The 18,756-nt window shown below is 41.2% G+C and overlaps 1 protein-coding gene across 1 annotated transcript; it reads left to right on the forward strand.

Annotated features, from left to right (window-relative positions):
- Positions 1-1,218: 1,218 nt before the first annotated feature.
- P3H4 (prolyl 3-hydroxylase family member 4 (inactive)) lies at positions 1,219-14,744 on the forward strand. The gene is made up of 7 exons (XM_072111368.1): positions 1,219-2,136; positions 6,618-6,767; positions 6,864-7,035; positions 10,095-10,223; positions 10,335-10,480; positions 11,893-11,979; positions 13,987-14,744. Exons 1-7 carry the CDS (start codon positions 1,669-1,671, stop codon positions 14,128-14,130), a joined length of 1,296 nt encoding a protein of 431 aa, XP_071967469.1. The 5' UTR covers positions 1,219-1,668; the 3' UTR covers positions 14,131-14,744.
- The last annotated feature ends 4,012 nt before the right edge of the window (positions 14,745-18,756 follow it).

Here is an 18,756-nt window from a genome sequence, read left to right on the forward strand (position 1 = left end):
TAAGCGATATCAATTTTATCTGTGGCTTTAATGCTTAATCTACACATGTGTATTCTCCAAGCTTCAATCAGTGAGCTGAGTGCTGTTGTATTATATAATATGTATTCAGTATAGATTATTATATTATATTATAATACATGTAGATGTCATGATGGTGGGGGGACACTGCATGGTTTATCAGTTTAGCATCCCCCAGCTGCTCATTCCACCACACTTCACCATCCCCTTAGCTCATCACCCAGTATACCATCCCCCCAAGCTATGCATTCCTAAGTATACATCACCCCAGCTTGTCATTCCTCGAAATTAAAGGATTTCTCATCACAGTCAACCAGGCCTATGGGCTGTCTGTGACAGAGGCTTGGTACACATTTGGACCCCTTTCATCTTGATGAGAACTACTAAATAAGCAACTATTCCTTAGCCAAAAGATGCAGCTAAACCATAGGTAACAAACATGTGGGTCACCACGAGGACATCTATCACCACGTCATTGGTGATCCAGTGCCACCTAGCTGTCACCATGAACTGTGGGGAGCAGTGGGCCATCAGCCAACAGAACTTTCCTTGGAAAATGCCCCTGGAGTAGATGTGGTACAATTGTAAAAAGAGGTATTCTTGCGGGTTTATCGCTACCACTATATCTAAAGAGGGGCTAAAGGACCCTGATCGTGTTTACCAGACAAGAAACTCACTATTAGGTTTTGTTTGCCTTTCATGGGGACTATACAATGGTCTTGTTGTTTGCAGCCTGTGTGTCATCAGCATTGGAGTGGACCTCACATGCAGTTGACAGAAGAAAAGACCGGGCAGAAAGAGACATTTGGGAGGAATAAGACCTGTTTTGAGTTTTGTGACCTGGAAATTAGGCTTGGACCAGCCCCTTAAACACAGTCTGTGTGCATGAGGCAACTTATAAATGTTTACTGAATAATACCTCAATCTCAAACTAACAACATCCTAGCATCCTAGTAAAAGATAGTCTAGTCATGACTAGAGTAAGGGAAACATAAAGTGAAAAGCTAAAAAAAAAGATTTTTTTTAAAACAAAAAAATTGAGGAATGTTTGAATGACTTGACATGAGAAAATGTCCTGTAGACCAAATTTTTTTTTAAAGCGTAACGCTATATTTCATGCATTCAGTTCTCTGTTTCTCTACATCAGAAATCTCTCTTTAAGACCCTGTAGATTCTGCTTCCTTACTACAGGGAGGGCTGTATCCAGATCACATTACTCACTGTGGATTCTTCTGTGTTACTACTTTTGTATTATTAAGATGGTGGCAAGAAGTTTGCTGCAGATCTACCGAAGATGACCATGAACCACAACTACTGATGTATCCTAGTCAGTTCCAGCAAGGAGCTCAGAATATCTTCATCCCATCTGCATGGCCTGGAAGGAGCTCTTCTTAGTGTCACCGCCAAGCTGGCAGTAAGCAGACCCGGCAGCCCCCCTGCTACTATTTCCTTCATCTGGCTGAGTCTTTCTCCAGGTCTCTCATTCCTCTCTTCCCCTGTCTTGTGGCTAAGCTTTGTAGAAAGCTCTATTCAACCCTCCGGGCTACGTTTTCTTTCCATACTTTATAAACATTTCAGAGAAGTTTTTCTCTAATTTCTAAACTTTTCTGGGACACTTATTCTCTTCTGGCACCTCCAGTTCTTCGCACCATGCTGCTGTTCCTCTTGGGGACATTGGTCTTCTTGGTGCTCCCTAGCCATTCCCAGTATGAGCAGTACAGCTTCCGAGGCTTTCCCCGTTCAGAGATTAAACCATTAAAGCCCACCTATGCCAAAGGCATGGAGTTGTATGAGGCACAGTCATGGAAAGAGGCTACTCGTATGCTAGAGGCCAGCTTGAGGCTCTACCGGCTGCTCCAGGACAGTGAAGCATACTGTGGTCAAAACTGTGTTGACGAGTCCCAAATTCCTGGCCTGGAAGAACTGCAAGGAGATGAGGAAGGTGAGGAATGGCAGCTGGAGCTGAAGTTGTTTGGACGGGTACTAGCCCGAGCAGTGTGTCTGAGGAAGTGCAAAGCCACTCTGCCGGTGTTTCAGCAGCCATACCCCGACAAGGAGACCCTTCAAGCCTTCCAGAGACGAGACCCCTACCAGTACCTACACTACACATACTTCAAGGTAAGGTGTTAAAAGTTATATAAGCTACTAATATTTTATAAGAAGCGAAAGTTTTCCATTCTATCAAACCAAACTGAACATTTAGGGTTTGAGAGAGATGGTTGACAAGTCTTTTGGCAGATGTAATGATTGTCATCATGACGGTTATCACAGGACCACCTGAACAAAAGGGTCTCATTTATTCTCAGATGTGTGTAAGACTCTAACCACCAGACTAGCATTAATCTATGATGCTCAAGATGTCATAAGAGCCTAAAACTACATCTTCTGACTTTTTACGTACAACAGGTGAAAAGCCATTGAACATCATAGTGAGCAAATGGTGTCTAAAGGAAAAACAGTGTGGATCATTTATCAAACTGCTTAAAAGTAAAATTATCTTTGTTTCCCATAGCAACCAATAAGACTGCATTCAGTATCCCAATGGGTCTGTTCATTGGTGCCTTAGGTTCTACACATGGTGATATAGTGCCTCCAATCCTAGTATAAAAACTGGTCCAAAAGCAGTTTAAGTATAACAAATACATCCTACTTTTATTCGTAGTGCATAAATACCTACGTGGAGCTAAAGTTAATAAGTGATGCGAGAATGCTAACCACCAAAAAAGACAATCTAGCTCAACGTCAAATGGACGCTGAAAAGGAAATGCAATATGTAGTAGCAGTTCCAGTCCTTCATCTGTGCTGGGCTTAACAATTATACAGTATATATCTTGGTTTTTCAGAATTAATTACCTTTCTTTAAGATAGGATCAATTTTAGCCATCCATAGAAAATTTGGCCACAGGAAGTGGTCTTGATGCTCTGGCCTGTGAGCACCGTGTCTTCTGCAGAGGTCAGTGAAACAACATCCATTGATCATGGGGCCAGTGTGTTGCTCAGTCCCATCCAAGTGAATAGAGTTAAGCTGCAATACTATTCAATATACAGTGTTATGTGGTAGGAACTGAAGAGGCCATAATGTCCGTCCAAGCAACCAAGGCTACCGTCCAGGCTATCAGAGGTCCTGTGTAAAAGGAATTTAATGTTAAGTACTGCATTTCTGCTACCAGCTATGATACATCCAATGGAACTTTGTACCATGCTTCATTGGATGCTCTCTGTTCATAGCTATTCTGTTCTACAACATACTTACCATCTCTGACATCTTCAGGACCCTAGCACCTGGGCGTAGAGCTGAAATATGTTCAGGTATTAATACATTAATCATGTAAGCAAACTCTAAAATGTAGGCGTTTATTGCCAAAAATTTTTTTTGTCAAACCTTGCATTCACCTACCTGATACAATGCCCAGTTGTCTGCAGTAATAAACCATACAGCTGTACCTACATACAGGTGGTCCCCTACTTAAGGACACCCGACTTACAGACGACCCATAGTTACAGACGGACCCCTCTGCCCACTGTGACCTCTGGTGAAACTCTCTGGTTGCTTTATTATAGTCCCAGTCTGCAATAATCAGCTGTAAGGTGTCTGTAATGAAGCTTTCTTGATAATCCTTGGTCCAATTACAGCAAAAAATTTTGAAACTCCAATTGTCATTGGGGCAAGAAAAAAATTTGTCTGGAACTACAATTATAAAATATACAGTTTCGACTTACATACAAATTCAACTTAAGAACAAACCTCCAGTCCCTATCTTGTACGTAACCCGGGGACTGCCTGTACTGTGGTATATAGATGTATAATAAGGCACAACCCCATCTTTTCAGTCAGTGCATCACATATGAAATCAATTATAAGAATTGTGTTTGCTACCACTACTAACCAATCACAATGGAGCTTTCAATTTCAATTCTCATCTTGAAAAAGTTGTTTTTTAAGGGGTTCTCCAGTCATAGCAAGTTAGGTCCCATCCACAAGATGGGACCTTGACGGGTCACAAGAACGGAAGTCCGTTGCTCCCAAGATGGCTGGAGTAGCTAGTCAGGCAGGCTGCTCCGCTCATTTCTATAAAAACTGACAAAGATAGACGAGTGCCGCGACCGCAAAAATAGTTTTTATTCCTTATGACTTTTTTAAGGCTAAGTCTACAAGGTGAAATTAAGATTCTAGATGTGATCATGTTGCAATTCCCGACCTCTTGCGAATACGACACTGTTGCAGAAAATCCAAAATATCAAAGGTTGCAATATAAGTATTGGCCGCCTGCGAGTTGCCTGCTCTTTTTTCTTACAGCCAAATAACAGATCCAAAATATCTGTGCAGTTTTTCTGAGATTTGAAATTATTGTAGTAATATTACAAGTACCAGTATTCTGCAATGCGTTTTGTCAAGGCTTTTTTTTTGGATCTAGAATATACATTCCTTTAATGGAGCAGATGTCTAGATGAAGGTGAATGCTGTAGACGTGTGAGCCGGGGCTTGTAAGCATGTGCTACTCATTTTCAGCAACACATCTGATTTGGTCTTCTGAGGTCGGGGAATGCCACGTCTCCAGACATGCCCTGAATCTGTCTCAGGACTTCACACTAGATATCCAACAAGCACAGTGATTCCCATATGCTTTAACCTGAAAAATTCCAGATGCATGTGTATTGCTTATTGTTGCCTTAAGAGGGTTTAATCTGACATCTCCTACTTATTATTATTATTATTATTATTATTATTATTATTATTATTATTATTATTATTGTATTGCTACCTTCCAAGTAGTTGACACATGACCGATTCTAGGTCAGTACATTGCTTTAATAATTTTCTATGTTTTTAACCTGCAATTCTTCCTCCTTAGCTTTTTTACATACAAAATATAATAACCCTACCACAGCTTTACTATACCTCCCAATGTTATGGTGAAGTTAAGAGGGACAGAAATGATACAAATTTTTGTATCTTAAAGGGAACCTGTCATCAGCAATTGGTCTAATATACCACTACCAGTATATTGTCAAAAATCGTAATACCTTCAAATTCTTTCTTATTTCATGGCCCTGTGTGGTGGCATCATCCAGAAAATCAACTTGAAGTGAGGTGTAAATTGGTTGTAAAAAGTCAAGGAGGAAGAATTTAACACTGAAGTCAATGTGGGGAGCTCTGAACACCTCCTCCTCTGTGATTGAGATCTGGTTAGTGATGTCTCTGGATGCAGGACCATCAATTACAGTGGAGGGGGATTTCTGAGGAAGAGGAGAGCTTGACTACAGTATTAAAATCTCTGCCACCAATTTACATCTCACTTCAAAGTTGATTTCTGGATGATTCCAACATACTGGGTCATAAAAGAAACATGATCTGGGATGCTGCTTGGCAATATAAGGGAAGTGGCTTATTAGGTAAATTTTAAGGTTCCCCTTAAGCTACACCCTTACCTAACCCCTGTCATAATACCACTTACAGGGCAAAAATTTAGATTTCCAATATGCTAGGCAATAATTTAGAAACTGGCACAGAGACATTGGGGCAGATTTATCATGCTGCCTGAAAGTAAGAATTTTTCTAGTTTCCCATGGCAACCAATCACAGCTCCCCTTTAAAATATTCATGAGCACTGGTAAAATGAAAGCTGAGCTGTGATTGATTGATTGCCAAGGGCAACTAGAAATATTCTGAATTTCAGACAGCTTGATAAATCTGCCCCATTATGATTGCCTATGGGCCCCTGATCAATTTGGATATTTTTTAAAATCCTTCACCTTTTCAAAAGATATGGTTCCTATATAAGTATATAGAGTAGCTAATACCAGGCTGGAGATACATGTCAGGCTTAGAGGTTGTGGATCCTCTGAACCACTGCGGACGATGGCACAAGCCACTACCTGGGACCGGAGTCTAAGTGGCACCCGATTTTCACCAGAGCCCACCGCAAAGCGGGTTGGACTTGCTGCGGCGTGGTACCACCAGGTCATTCCACAGGCGTGACTTGTCCGCAGTGACAGCCAAGGTTGAGGTACAGAATCAGCAGGCAATCTCGTAGTCGGGAACAGGCAGGAGGTCAGGACGGGCAGCACAGGATCGTAGTCAGAGTCGTAGCAACAGGTCAGGACAGGCGGCAAAGGAGCGTAGTCAGAAACGGAACACAACGAGAAATCTCAAGAACAGTACTAGGCATCAGAAACAGCTTTCTCAAAGACGCAAGGCACAAAGATCCGGCAAGGGTAACAGGAAGAGGCAGGGTTAAATAGTTTAAGGGGGAAAGACCAGCGACAATTAGTGGCGCGCTGGCCCTTTAAATTTGCAGAAGCTGCCGCGAGAGTGCCCTAGCTGTCGGGGACGCGCGCACACAGCCGGAGGGGATGGAGCAGCCGCGGACAGAGCCGACGGGACAGGAGCTGGGACCCGTAAGTGGCGCTTGCGGCGTGCTGGCGGGGGACAGAAGGCACGGGTGAACCACCCGTGACAATACATTTTTGTTGCAGTATTTGAAGTTAATTTTGCACAAATGAGAAGTATGATTCCTTCCGTTATCTCATACCCCAAACTAACCCTACATTAATGTTTTAGTGATCATGATATATCTCATTCCTAATATCTCTTCTAGATAAATGAACTCGAAAAAGCTGTATCTGCTGCCTACACCTTCTTACAGAAGAATCCTACTCATGAAATGACACTGAGATACATGAATTACTACAAGACCCTACTGGAGGTTGATGAGTTCCTCATAGATCTCGAGGCTCAACCATATGAGGTAAGTACAGAAGTGAATCCTATAACCAGTCACTAATAGTAGGGTATAATATTGGCTGCTCTTGTTATCCCTAATGGATGATCTCAATCCCCACAGGGAGTTTTTGTGAAAGCAGTAAAGTCCTACAATGCTGGAGACTTCCGGCGCAGTACTGAGGACATGGAGCAGGCCTTGCCCTTGTACTACAAGGCGTACAACAGCTGTCTGACTGGCTGTGAGGGTGTCTATGAGATGAGGGAGTTCAAAGACTTCTACCCAGCTGTTGCAGGTGAGAAAATGCCAATGTGTATTTAGAATTCTTTTATTCTGAGGGTATAAAATGGCTGTGACATAATCTTCATATCTAATATATAACGCTGAGTGTATGTGTGTATGTCCGCTTAAGCAATCTGCACTGTCACGTTTACAAGCACCAAATTTTGCACAGCCGCTCTCTGTAACTCAGGGAACATGGGACTAGGTTTTGAGCTGAAATTTTTACCCTACACTTTCCAAAGTACATTCCTTCAGATGACCTCAAAGGTCCGAGCATTCTTACATGGACAGTTCCCTGGAAAGTGGATTGGTTGTTGTGGGCCGGTTGAATGGCCAGCAAGGTCTCAGGATATGACCCCTTCAGGATCTGACTTTCATCTTTGGGGTTATCTGAAGGCAGGGCCGGTTCTAGACAAAGTGGGGCCCTGGGCAAAACTAAAAGTGGGGCCCTAAAATAAAACTATTTTATGACCAGTCACAGTCAGCAAGAGGCTCCCTTTAGTATGGTAAAACAAACTGTAATTTTGGAGAGTTTTAGAGGAGATTGATGGGCAGCATGGTGGCTCAGTGGTTAACACTACAGCCTTGCAGCGCTGGTCAACATCTGCAAAGATTTTGTATTTTCTCTCTGTGTCTGCGTGGGTTTCCTCCAGGTCCTCCGGTTTCCTCCAATACTCAAAAAAATGACTGGTAGGTTGATTAGACTGGGAGGCCCATGGGGGAGAGGGACCAATATTTTCTGAAAGCAGACACTTTCCCCATTTTCAAAATTGCATCAAAGAGTTTATTGACATAGGCGCAATTTTGATTTAAACTGAAACATTTTATAAAAAAATATTTAAAATTTGACTTTGAGTTCACAAATGTCCCATATTGATACGTTCACATAAATTAATCTACATAATATCACTTAAACTGTAATAACTAGATATCTGCTTTTCAGCTACAAATTTTAAGACAGTCACAACCTGCAAAATATATCAATAAAACAGAATAAAAAGTAAAAGCGCCATAAAACCTATATAATTTTGAAAGCAGACAACAAGGAGATGCATTTGGCAATTAATATTCAAAATTTCCTCTAAAATATGTGCAAACCCAGATACTTATATAAAGAAAATATACTTTCCTAAAACAGCAGGATGTGAGGAGATCATACAGACCCCACATGTGTATATTCACCAAAATATGCAGAAAAGGGAACTGCAGAAAATTCACACAGATCTATCATTGTATCATGTTCCTTACACAATAGTCACCCAAATACGTAACTATATATCCATAAACCAAGCTAATGAGATAATAAAAGTCACTTTTAGATCTGCGCCATTGTATTAGCTGCACAATAACAGAACCCTCCGCGCTTCATAAGAATGAGAGTGCGAATGTCATAACATAGGTGTAAATAATGGAGGATGGTGTGAAATAAAAACTTTATTCTAGAACATGTGTGTTATTGGTGTTACATAGAACTTTATGGACATGTTCTGGGTTGCGGTGTTAATATATAATAGCAACATTAGGGGAAGAGGATCGAATGTTCATCGTATCAGTCAATTTTCCCAACAAAAATAACTATCACAAAATAGAAGGGAATAAGAGAGAAAGTGTGTTCTTAGATAGTTCTGCATAGAGAAGGGTTAAAAACATTAATATTAGTTGATATTATCCCTTCTCAAAATGTAGTAACATATAAAGTGAATATTTCCATTATCTGTGAGATGCAGCAGCTCCTGTGTGCAGCAAATGCTCCCTGTAGCCTGATGGCTAAGAATCTGGTGGGGGTGACAATTCAGAGGGCTGTATCTCTGGCTCTGTGACACATAGAACCTCACTTCTTTTTTCCTATGAAAGAAGAGAGTCTCCTCTTTTATATGAAGCTAAGTTTTAGAAAAATGGAGATAACTGTTGAACTGCCGTTGGGAGTGATTTTTATATATAAAAATGGCACCTGATATTCTCACTTTAAACCTGAATATCTTTGGATCTATAGCACCTAGAAACAAAATTCAAGATTCATTTGAAACAAAAGATTCTCCCCTTTCAGGGGGCCCTGGGCAATTGCCACCTTTGCCTACCCATAGCGCCGGCCCTGTCTGAAGGGAATTGTCTATGCTGTGAAGTTACGAGATGTGCAGCATCTGAAACAACGGATACTGAAAGCCTTTTCTAGCATTTCTTCTGCAGTGCATTGACAATCTAACACAATGGGCAGCACTTTGAACACATTTTTAAGTGGGCATAAACTTGTAAATAACCAGTGAAAGAATAAAGTTACGTTAAAACCAAGCAAATTTTCAATATGTTTGATGTGTTACAGGACCCTCTTCCCATTGGAAAATAAAAGTTGTATCCAAAATGGCCTACTTCAAAATGGCCTCCATGGTCAAAACCCATCTTGAAAAGTTTCCCCTCTCCTATATACTAATGTGACACAAACAGGAAGTTGATATCACCAACCATTCCCATCTTTTTAGGTGTATCCATATAAATGGCCCACCCTGTAGACAGATAGATAGGTAGATAGGTGGTTGCCTTGTGCGGCACAGCATCGGAACGCATGTATGGAGTCCTCTCCATACAGGGTGGGTGTTTGCTACATGATTGCTGCGGTCGGTGCTGGCACCAAACCCGGTTGTTAACCATTTAAATGATCTAGTGATAACCATTCACTGATCTATCAAAATATAAAAATGATTAGTCCTGGGGGTGAACCCCACAAGGGTAAATAGCACCCAAATGTCTAAATTGCCATTTTTTCACCATTTTTAAACTCATAAATATTGGAACAAAAACAGATCAAAAGGTCACAAAGTCCCCAAAATGGTAGCCATGAAAATGACACAGCTGCATATGGTATGAAATAGTTTATGTGAAGATTTTTTTTCATTTTCTTTCTTTTTTTAATGTATTATAACATAACATAATGAAACATATATAAATTTGTTATCTCTGCCATTGTACTGACCCAAAGAATAAAACTGTGAAAACAGAGCGCACAGGAAACCGGCATAAAAAATATAATTTAGTTTTTACTAAAATATTGTTTTTGCTATAAATTGTCTCTTCCAGATCATCTCGCTGATGTCCTACAGTGTAAGGTGGAGTGCGAAACTAACCTGACTCCTAATGTCGGGGGCTATTTTGTTCATAAGTTTGTGGCAACCATGTATCACTACCTGCAATTTGCATATTATAAGCGTAAGTCAATGCCTTATTTTCATATAATGGTTATCTACTATATATAACTGTATAATATCAACACTAAATATACTGTATTATCTTCTATAAATAACCACATTTATGTTTCAGTTAATGACGTGAAGAATGCAGTTCAGTGTGTGTCCAGTTATATGCTTTTTGATCCTACGGATAACGTAATGCAGCAAAATCTGGCGTACTACAAGTTTTACAAGGAAAAGTGGGATCTTGAGGATTCCGACTTCAATCCTAGAGAGGTACTCTTATCTGTATCTAAATTCTCAATGATGTGTGGATAACAAAAATCTAAATGAAACACAAGTATAAATCACCCTGAATTTCCACTTCATTAGAAATCCATCTAGTAGACTCCATTTGGTGTTGAAATTGTTGTGCTGGAATATTGGCTCATATATATGGGCACCTTCTCACAGTTGAAGAAAATTACCATATTTTTCGGACTATAAGGCGCACAAAAAATCCTTTGATTTTCTCAGAAATCAAAGGTGCGCCTTATAGTCCAGTGCGCCTTATATATGAACTGTACTTACAGACAACAGCTGCCTTGAACAGTGCACAGGTCTGCCACCTGCTGGTCAATTATCCTTTTAATAAGGTGCGCCTTATAATCCGGAACGCCTTATATATGAACCTAGATGTTTTAGCAGGCATTGATTGATGGTGCGCCTTATAATCCGGTGTGCCTTATAGTCCGAAAAATACGGTAGTTGGAGATATCCACCTCCCACCAAACACTTCTACCATGTCTTAGTGTTTGTTACACTCTACAAACTGTAAATGTCATGATCAAATGGAAAAATTACTGTTTCTAAAACCAGTTCTGGACTAAATGACCCTGGACACGAGCTGAATTGTCTTGCTGAAAGCTGACAACAGGAAGCTGTATTGTTTACTTCCTGTGGATAACAATCTGTCCCTGGTCATGTGATGTCACACAGGTGCACAGCTTGTTAGCATCACAGAGAGTACTCAGAGATGTGTGATAAAACGAGACTTGCACCTGTGTGACACCACATGACCAGGCACCAGTTTGTATCCAGAGGAAGTAAACAATGAAACTTCCTGTTCAATGATAGCAAGCAGAGACCTAGAAAACGACGAGAATTGCCACGGAAAGCATTTAGGAGAATTGTACAATTTTTAATTTTTAATAACATCTATTTGCTGAAAGTGGACAACCCCTTTAAATATATTACTGGCTTGCACTAGTTGTCTGCATCCTGATGTGGTCTGCTTGACTGTGTAAATGCTTGCTCATTAGTAAATGCTTTATTCAAGCTCAGAGACTGCTCATTTTTCCAATTCCAACGTGGATTTATGCTGAAAATGATCCACAGAAAACTAGCGCGCTTGTTTTTAACCATTTAACCATATTCCATTCAGAGAAGTTCCAATAAAAGGGAAAGTCTCTAAAAAGTGACCATTTGGGTATGTTAAAAGTTCTTTTTGCAGTACTCTTGTAGAGCTTCCCCATATGTACTAATGAAAAAGTAGTATTACTAGCTGCTAACAGCCACCACCAGGAGAAGCATCATCCATGTAAATTTAAATCATCATTGTATGCAGTGAGCTCCATCTAGTGGCAGCTGGAGACAGGCCAAATGTTCTCATTTCATTCTAGAGCTCTGCTAATGTCTTTTCTATATAGGAAGCTCTGAGGTATCATAACCAGACCACACGACACAAGGAGTTGATACAGTTTGCCCAAGATTTCCTCCACCGAGATGATGATGAGGTAAACTTTTATGACAAGTAATCAGTAAGGTAAATGTAGTGTTTCAAGTGACTCTGTGGAATACAAGCCTATATATGGGGCAGCACGGTGCCTCAGTGGTTAACATTACAGCCTTGCAGCGTTGGGGTCCTAGGTTCAGGTCTCATCCAGGTAATCATCTGCAAAGATTTTGTATGTTCTCCCCGTGTTTGCCTGGGTTCCCTCGCACTCCAAAACATAGGTGATTAGATTGTGAGCCCTATGAGGACAGGGACCAATATAGCAAGCTCTGTGCAGTGCTGCGTAATCTGTGTGCACTGTATAAATAAAGAATTATTATTATTATTATTAATTAGGCCTGGATGGAGTTACATAGCAACCAGAAAATAAAGCTTTCATCTACAGCACCTAAATTTCATATCATATATATCTATATGTAGTGATCGGTATAGAAAAATCAGCCAGGACAACAAAATGTGTGACCATGTGATCAGCTATGGCTACTTGAGAGAGTTACATATGTGCAGCAGCAATACACAAAGGTTAATCAAATGCATTGATATCCATGTAATTTTTTATACAGATTCGGTCAGCTGTTCACATAGTAGAATTTTACATTTTCCAACACTGTGGATTTGGACTGGCTTACCCCATATTTCTAGTGCCATCCACACTAAGTATTTGTGGGGAAAAGCCTACTATTAATTGTAATTGAAAACATGTGCCAAAATCTGCAGATTATACATAGTATCCTATTTGCAGGTAAAATGTTATAGAGCAGGAGGGGCTGAACAGATTGTAAATAATGTCCTATCTGCAGGCAGCATGCTATAGAGCAGGAAGGAGCTGAGCAGATTGTACACAGTACCCTATATGCAGGCAGCATGTTACACAGCAGGAGGAGCTGAGTAGATTAGGGAGCATATTATAGCACAAGTAATGGAGCAGATTGTACAGTGTCCCCCGTCTGCAGCTTGCTACAAAGCAAATTGACATATAGTTTTGTGGGAAACAATTCAGTATGATGATGCCACAAAGCTGTTCCGTTTAAAGAACATGTACAATGGGGGCACATTTACTTACCCGGTCCTGTCGCGATCCCCGAGGTGCGTTGTCCAACAAGGAAGAAGTCCAGCGCGATTCACTAAGATCGTGCGCCCAATATTCTGCATGTGTCCCTTCCCCGCTCAGGTCCGCCGGAGTTTACCTTCTTGCATGTAAGTACATGTCTTGCGACACCATTTGAATTTTAAATCCTGCGCTTAGTCCGAATCAGTTGGACGCCCCCCCCCCCCCCGATTTGTGTCGCATTAAAGTCGGTGCAATTGCGCCAAAAACCCCTGTTAAATGCGGCACAAATCGGATATAGTCGGGAAACCTAACGGAAACGTGATGTGTGGACCCTTAGTAAATGTGCCCAAATCTGTTCATCCCTTGCTCTTATAAACATGCTCCACCAGCATTTTCATGATGTAAAGTTTACATTAAGGTCTTAATTAAATGTTCTGCAAAAATCTAAAAGTATACATTATGTCCAATTCTACCGTGATTAGCTATATAATTAGGAAGGGTGGAATAGAATAAGTATAAAAAAGGCAATATAAATAAGGCAATTGACCTCATGGCAGGTACAGTATCTACAGATACTGTCCAGAGTTTTCCTTTATCTGGGAAGATAATAAGTTTGCTCTTTGATCGCTGCTTATTGTCATGTGTAGATGGGACCCACCTATTCACATAATTACCAGGATATTATAATGAGTCAGATATGGGAAAGAGTCTCTTCCTCTGGGAAGTGAATCTCATCAGCACTGGAGCTCCAATTGAACACATGGTCGGTTTTAGATAAAACTTGAAATTTATTTCTTGAAATTTGCGTTCAAATAAATACTAATACAATATCAGGTAAAACTTAAACTATTCCAATATCAGCTACCATGGCCACTCTCTTAGGGTCCTTACGGGGCAATTGACCACTGATGCCCAACGTGATGCCGCATTACTGACTCTCTCCACATTTCATTGCAGATTGAAATTGGAACATTACAAGACACAGAACCACCTCCATCAGATGCTGAATTTGAAGGGGAAGGAGATTATGAAGAAGGGATTGTTGCTGACTGGTGGACACAACCCAAGTCTAAAGGGGACCTGGCAGACAAATCAGAGTGAATGAAGATGAGGGCCAGGATAGACTACGGAAAAATGTCTGCTCTCTTCCAAATAGAGCACCACTATGGACCATAGGCTGTGCCTGGTATTGCATTTCAGTCCTAAACACTTGAAAGGAACTGAACTGCAAAACAAGACATAACCTATTGGCATGAGTGGCAATGTTTCTGAAAGGGGGCACCCGTGTTTTCCTAATCTGACAGACAGTTAATTGGACCAAAAACTACAATTTCAGACTTCAGCCAAATAAAAAAAAAATGAAACAGGCCGGTTACAGGAAAATTCCCTACCTGTCATCATTGTAGAAGTCAGACTTGAAGACAATATATTTATCATACCTGGGACCCGAAGGCTTATGCCGGCATTTCATGTAATGCAAGATATGGACACACCCAAGAAAATTGTGTGAAATTAACATGTCTTCCATTGCTAGAGAAGAGAAATGTGTTAATTACATGGAAAAAATAGCATGAACCAACTGGAATGTGACGGGTTTTGTGCAATATTCAGTCCTGATATATGCAGAAGGATGGGTAGACGTCATCTTTACCCTTGTCTGTGCCAGTATTAAAAGGGGTCCTTCAATTTTATGTAAATAAAGCTTAATCATTGTATATTGCTCTGGTCAGAAACTTTCTAATATGCTATATTTTTTACCTCCACGTTATATTTAAGATCTGTTCTAGTTGTTTATGAATAAGATTGTTTTCCTTGACATCAACAAGTGGAAATCTATGCAATAATTGTGACAGGAGATCATCTGGTACAATAACATCCAACCTAGATAGATTTCTTAGGAATTAACTGGATTCAAATGTAGCAACCTGACAGCTGGGCCTGGGAGAAGTGTTGGTCACTCTTTTACATAAGTTGCCCATATATTTTTACTACCTTTATAATAATTCCTGAATGTTCATGAAGTGATTCAGCAGTCCTACTAATTACTTTAGTGCTGTGTGCAAACTATCCATGATTCTTTGTTTACATGTCTGAGCACTGATGAAAAGGAAAGGTTTATAGCAGAAGATTATGACTCATCTGCCCCTCCCCTCTCCTGTGTCTAACATTGAGTCAGACAATGAGAGAGAGAGAGAGAGAGAGTAGAATATGGACTGGAGCAGTCTGATAGAGGAAGTTGTATGTAAATGCAGAGGACAGCATGGTGAGAATCGGGAAAGGCTGAAGCTCTCACAGGAGGCAAAGACACATGTACAAGCAGAGATGTGTCTAATGGAACAGATTTATTGAAAACTGGCAAACCCTTTAATATCTGTATTGTCATATTCTTTTTTAAATGCTCTTTTCTCAGTCACTGCTGTAGCAGACTTCTATATTTATATTAGAGCAGTTACTCAGAGGGGAAGTGTTGTGCTGTATTCAGTAAAGGGATATCACACCCCAGTGCTCCAAGTCAGCTACAATATTGGAATATAAATATATTTTTTACAGTCCTGTTGCTGCTAACAACACACATAAATGTATCATTACACAGATCACAAGGTTGAGGATTTGTCCTGGCGAAATTTGACACTCCTTTAGTTTTGAATGGAGCAGCAGGACACATGCTCAACCTGCTGTTCCATAAATTAGAGAGAACAGGACTCAGGATGCAGTGAAAGAAGCTTTATTGGCCTAGCCAGGATTGTTAATAATGTTTCCACGTTCTCTAAGAGCTAGTGACAATGTATCTCTGGTTATTTGCAACTTTTAGTAAAGGCATTGTTTCTCATGAATATTCATGTAGCTAATATGTTACTGCAAGGCATATCACAGAGCAGAAAATGTCCTCACCAAACAGATGATGTCACACAAGTTTTCCTCGTGAATATATTTATTGTTCCTTGTTTATAAACACATTACATCAGTTTGGTATTTTTGAGTGCTTGGTGGTATCTTTAAGTACTTTATGGTAGTATTAGTATTAAATCAAATTGACACTACATTTCAGTATTATTTAAAGATAACCTGCCTGTTGCTTATGCTGCAACCAATGTGCCTGCATAGGACACAATAGTGGCCATACGCTTACAGTGATAAGGGTGATGATCAGCTCACTGGGTGCACCCTCTTGTTGGCCTGTACATCCCCTGCTTCTTTCTGTTGAACACATACAATTAATTGAACAGACTGGCCTAGGGTGCAGGCATTTTTACTGAACTTAAGGACCTTAAAGGAAATCTACTTTCTGAAGTAGTTCCCATGGTAGATTCCCCCTCTCTGCAGCAGCTGCATTCATTTTTTTGCTAATTCTGGGGTGCAACCTTTGCAGATATGAACTTTAAAGGAAACCTACCATTTAGAATGGTCGGTGTAAGCTGTAAGTACCGAGCACCAGCTCAGGGTGAGCTGGTGCCGGTACTTACTTTTGTTAGTGTTATAAACCGCGGTATCGCGGTTTTAACACTTTTTAAACTTTAGAGCAGGAGAGGCTTTGGCGCTGCGCGTGACCGTGCGCGCGCAACATCTCCGCTATTTCCTATGTAGGCGCGCGCACGATCGTGCGCACGCAGCGCCGAAGCCTCTCCTGCTCTAAAGTTTAAAAAGTGTTAAAACCGCGAAACCGTTTATAACACTAACGAAAGTAAGTACCGGCACCAGCTCACCCTGAGCTGGTGCTCGGTACTTACAGCTTACCCCTGCCATTCTAACTGGTAGGTTTCCTTTAATCCTTATGCAAATTAATTTAGGAGGCTGCTGGCGGCATGGGATACTCCACACCCCCAGAAGCCACAGCGTGCAGTAGCTCTTGTTCTGCAGCCGAAAACACATCTGCTACTGAGGAGCTCTGCACACGTGCAGTAGTTCCTATTCATCTGCACCGGTGGGGAAGCTCTCTGCATGCCCAATAGCTCCCCAGCAGCAGGTGCGGCACCGGAACAGGAGGTGCTGCCGGAGATGCGCCAGTAGAACAAAGCAGAGCGGATGGGTGTGTCTGCAGGGGCTACTCGGGGCGTGGAGTAGCCCTTGCCCCCAGAGCTCTCTGAGGCCACCGTACGCCCCAGGGGCCCCTGAAATTAATTTGCATTACGCAGTATTGAAGTTTATTTCTGCAAAGGCTGCAAAACAGGATGCAGCTGCTGCTGGGAGGGAGATCTACCATGAGAACTACTTCAGAAAGTAGATTCCCAATTATAGATTTTTATCCCCCTAAGTTTTTTGGATGCTACATATAGAGCTCAATTTTTCATAGTGAAATAATTTGAGAAGTTCTAGTAATATGCAACATAATGTAGTGATCATCAAAGAAGTAATATTTCCGAACTTTCTAAGATAAACTTCATCTTCCATTCTAGAATGGCTGGAACAACAACAATCTAGATGGCAGATTTCAGGTTTGGTGTAAATGAATCAGCCACATAAAATTCTTTTCCAAAATGGATTAATCAGAATTATACTGATAATACCATGCCCACCCCATTTATTTTGCTCACCCCATTTATGACAACACCACTGTGTCACTCTGCACCTCATGGCCAAACACTGACAGCGATATTTTATGCAGCAGTTGGACCCTTATTGGTTAGAATTCATATTTTGCTGGAATATCTCTATAACTGAAAGCTCCAGTGGGTGATAAATAAAGCCCAAGGTGAAGTTCTATACTGTGCAGCATACTGACCACAACTGACTTGGGGACCTGGGGATGTGTGGGGAAAGAGGGCTAGACATCCTGAAAAAAAATCTTTTTTTGGCCATATAACAGCACTGAGTTGTTACATGGTTTTTCTGAATTTACCAGAAAAACCCTCATGGACGGTCCAGGGGTCTGTGGTGCTCAGTTTGTGACTTGCCTGGAAGGGTTAACAGTAGAGATGAGCGAGCACTAAAATGCTCGGGTACTCGTTATTTGAGACGAACTTTTCCCGATGCTCGAGTGCTCGTCTAGAATAATGAGCCCCATTGAAGTCAATGGGAGATTCGAGCATTTTTCAAGGGGACCAAGGCTCTGCACAGGGAAGCTTGGCCAAACACCTGGGAACCTCAGAAAAGGATGGAAACACCACGGAAATGGACAGGAAACAGCAGGGGCAGCATGCATGGATGCCTCTGAGGCTGCTTAAACGCACCATTATGCCAAAATTATGGGCAACAGCATAGCCATGACAGAGTGACCGAATGAGGCTAGATAGCATCTAAAACATACAATAATTGACCCTGACACTATCGGGGACGGCATGCAGAGGCAGCGGCAGCAGGCTAGAGAGTGTCATGGCGACATACCCTAAATGGACTCAGGTTTCCCCAAAGGAGGTGAAATAATTTCCTATGTGAACAAAAGGTTGACAGTATATTTAGTCGATAACACAGCATGGTGGCGACATAGTGACCAAGTTCCATAACGTATCTGGTGAAACACCCGAAAAATGAGCCTGACACAGCTCTTTTGATAAGGGGACGACATGTGGAGGCAGCCATGGAGACGACTTCCATGATTAAGAGCGACAGTATGGGGCATTCATATTGCGCTGCTATGATTGCAACTTCAGGTCTCCAGCATGGCGGCGACAGATGGGCCGAGTTCCACTATGTATCTGGTGAAACACCTGAAAATTCTGCCTGACACAGCTCGTTTGATAATGGGATGATGTGCTGCATATCCTCTCGTGCTCCAGCGTCTGGGGTATA

The sequence above is a fragment of the Engystomops pustulosus genome, chromosome 6 (assembly GCF_040894005.1).
Source record: "Engystomops pustulosus chromosome 6, aEngPut4.maternal, whole genome shotgun sequence".
NCBI lineage: Eukaryota > Metazoa > Chordata > Amphibia > Anura > Leptodactylidae > Engystomops > Engystomops pustulosus.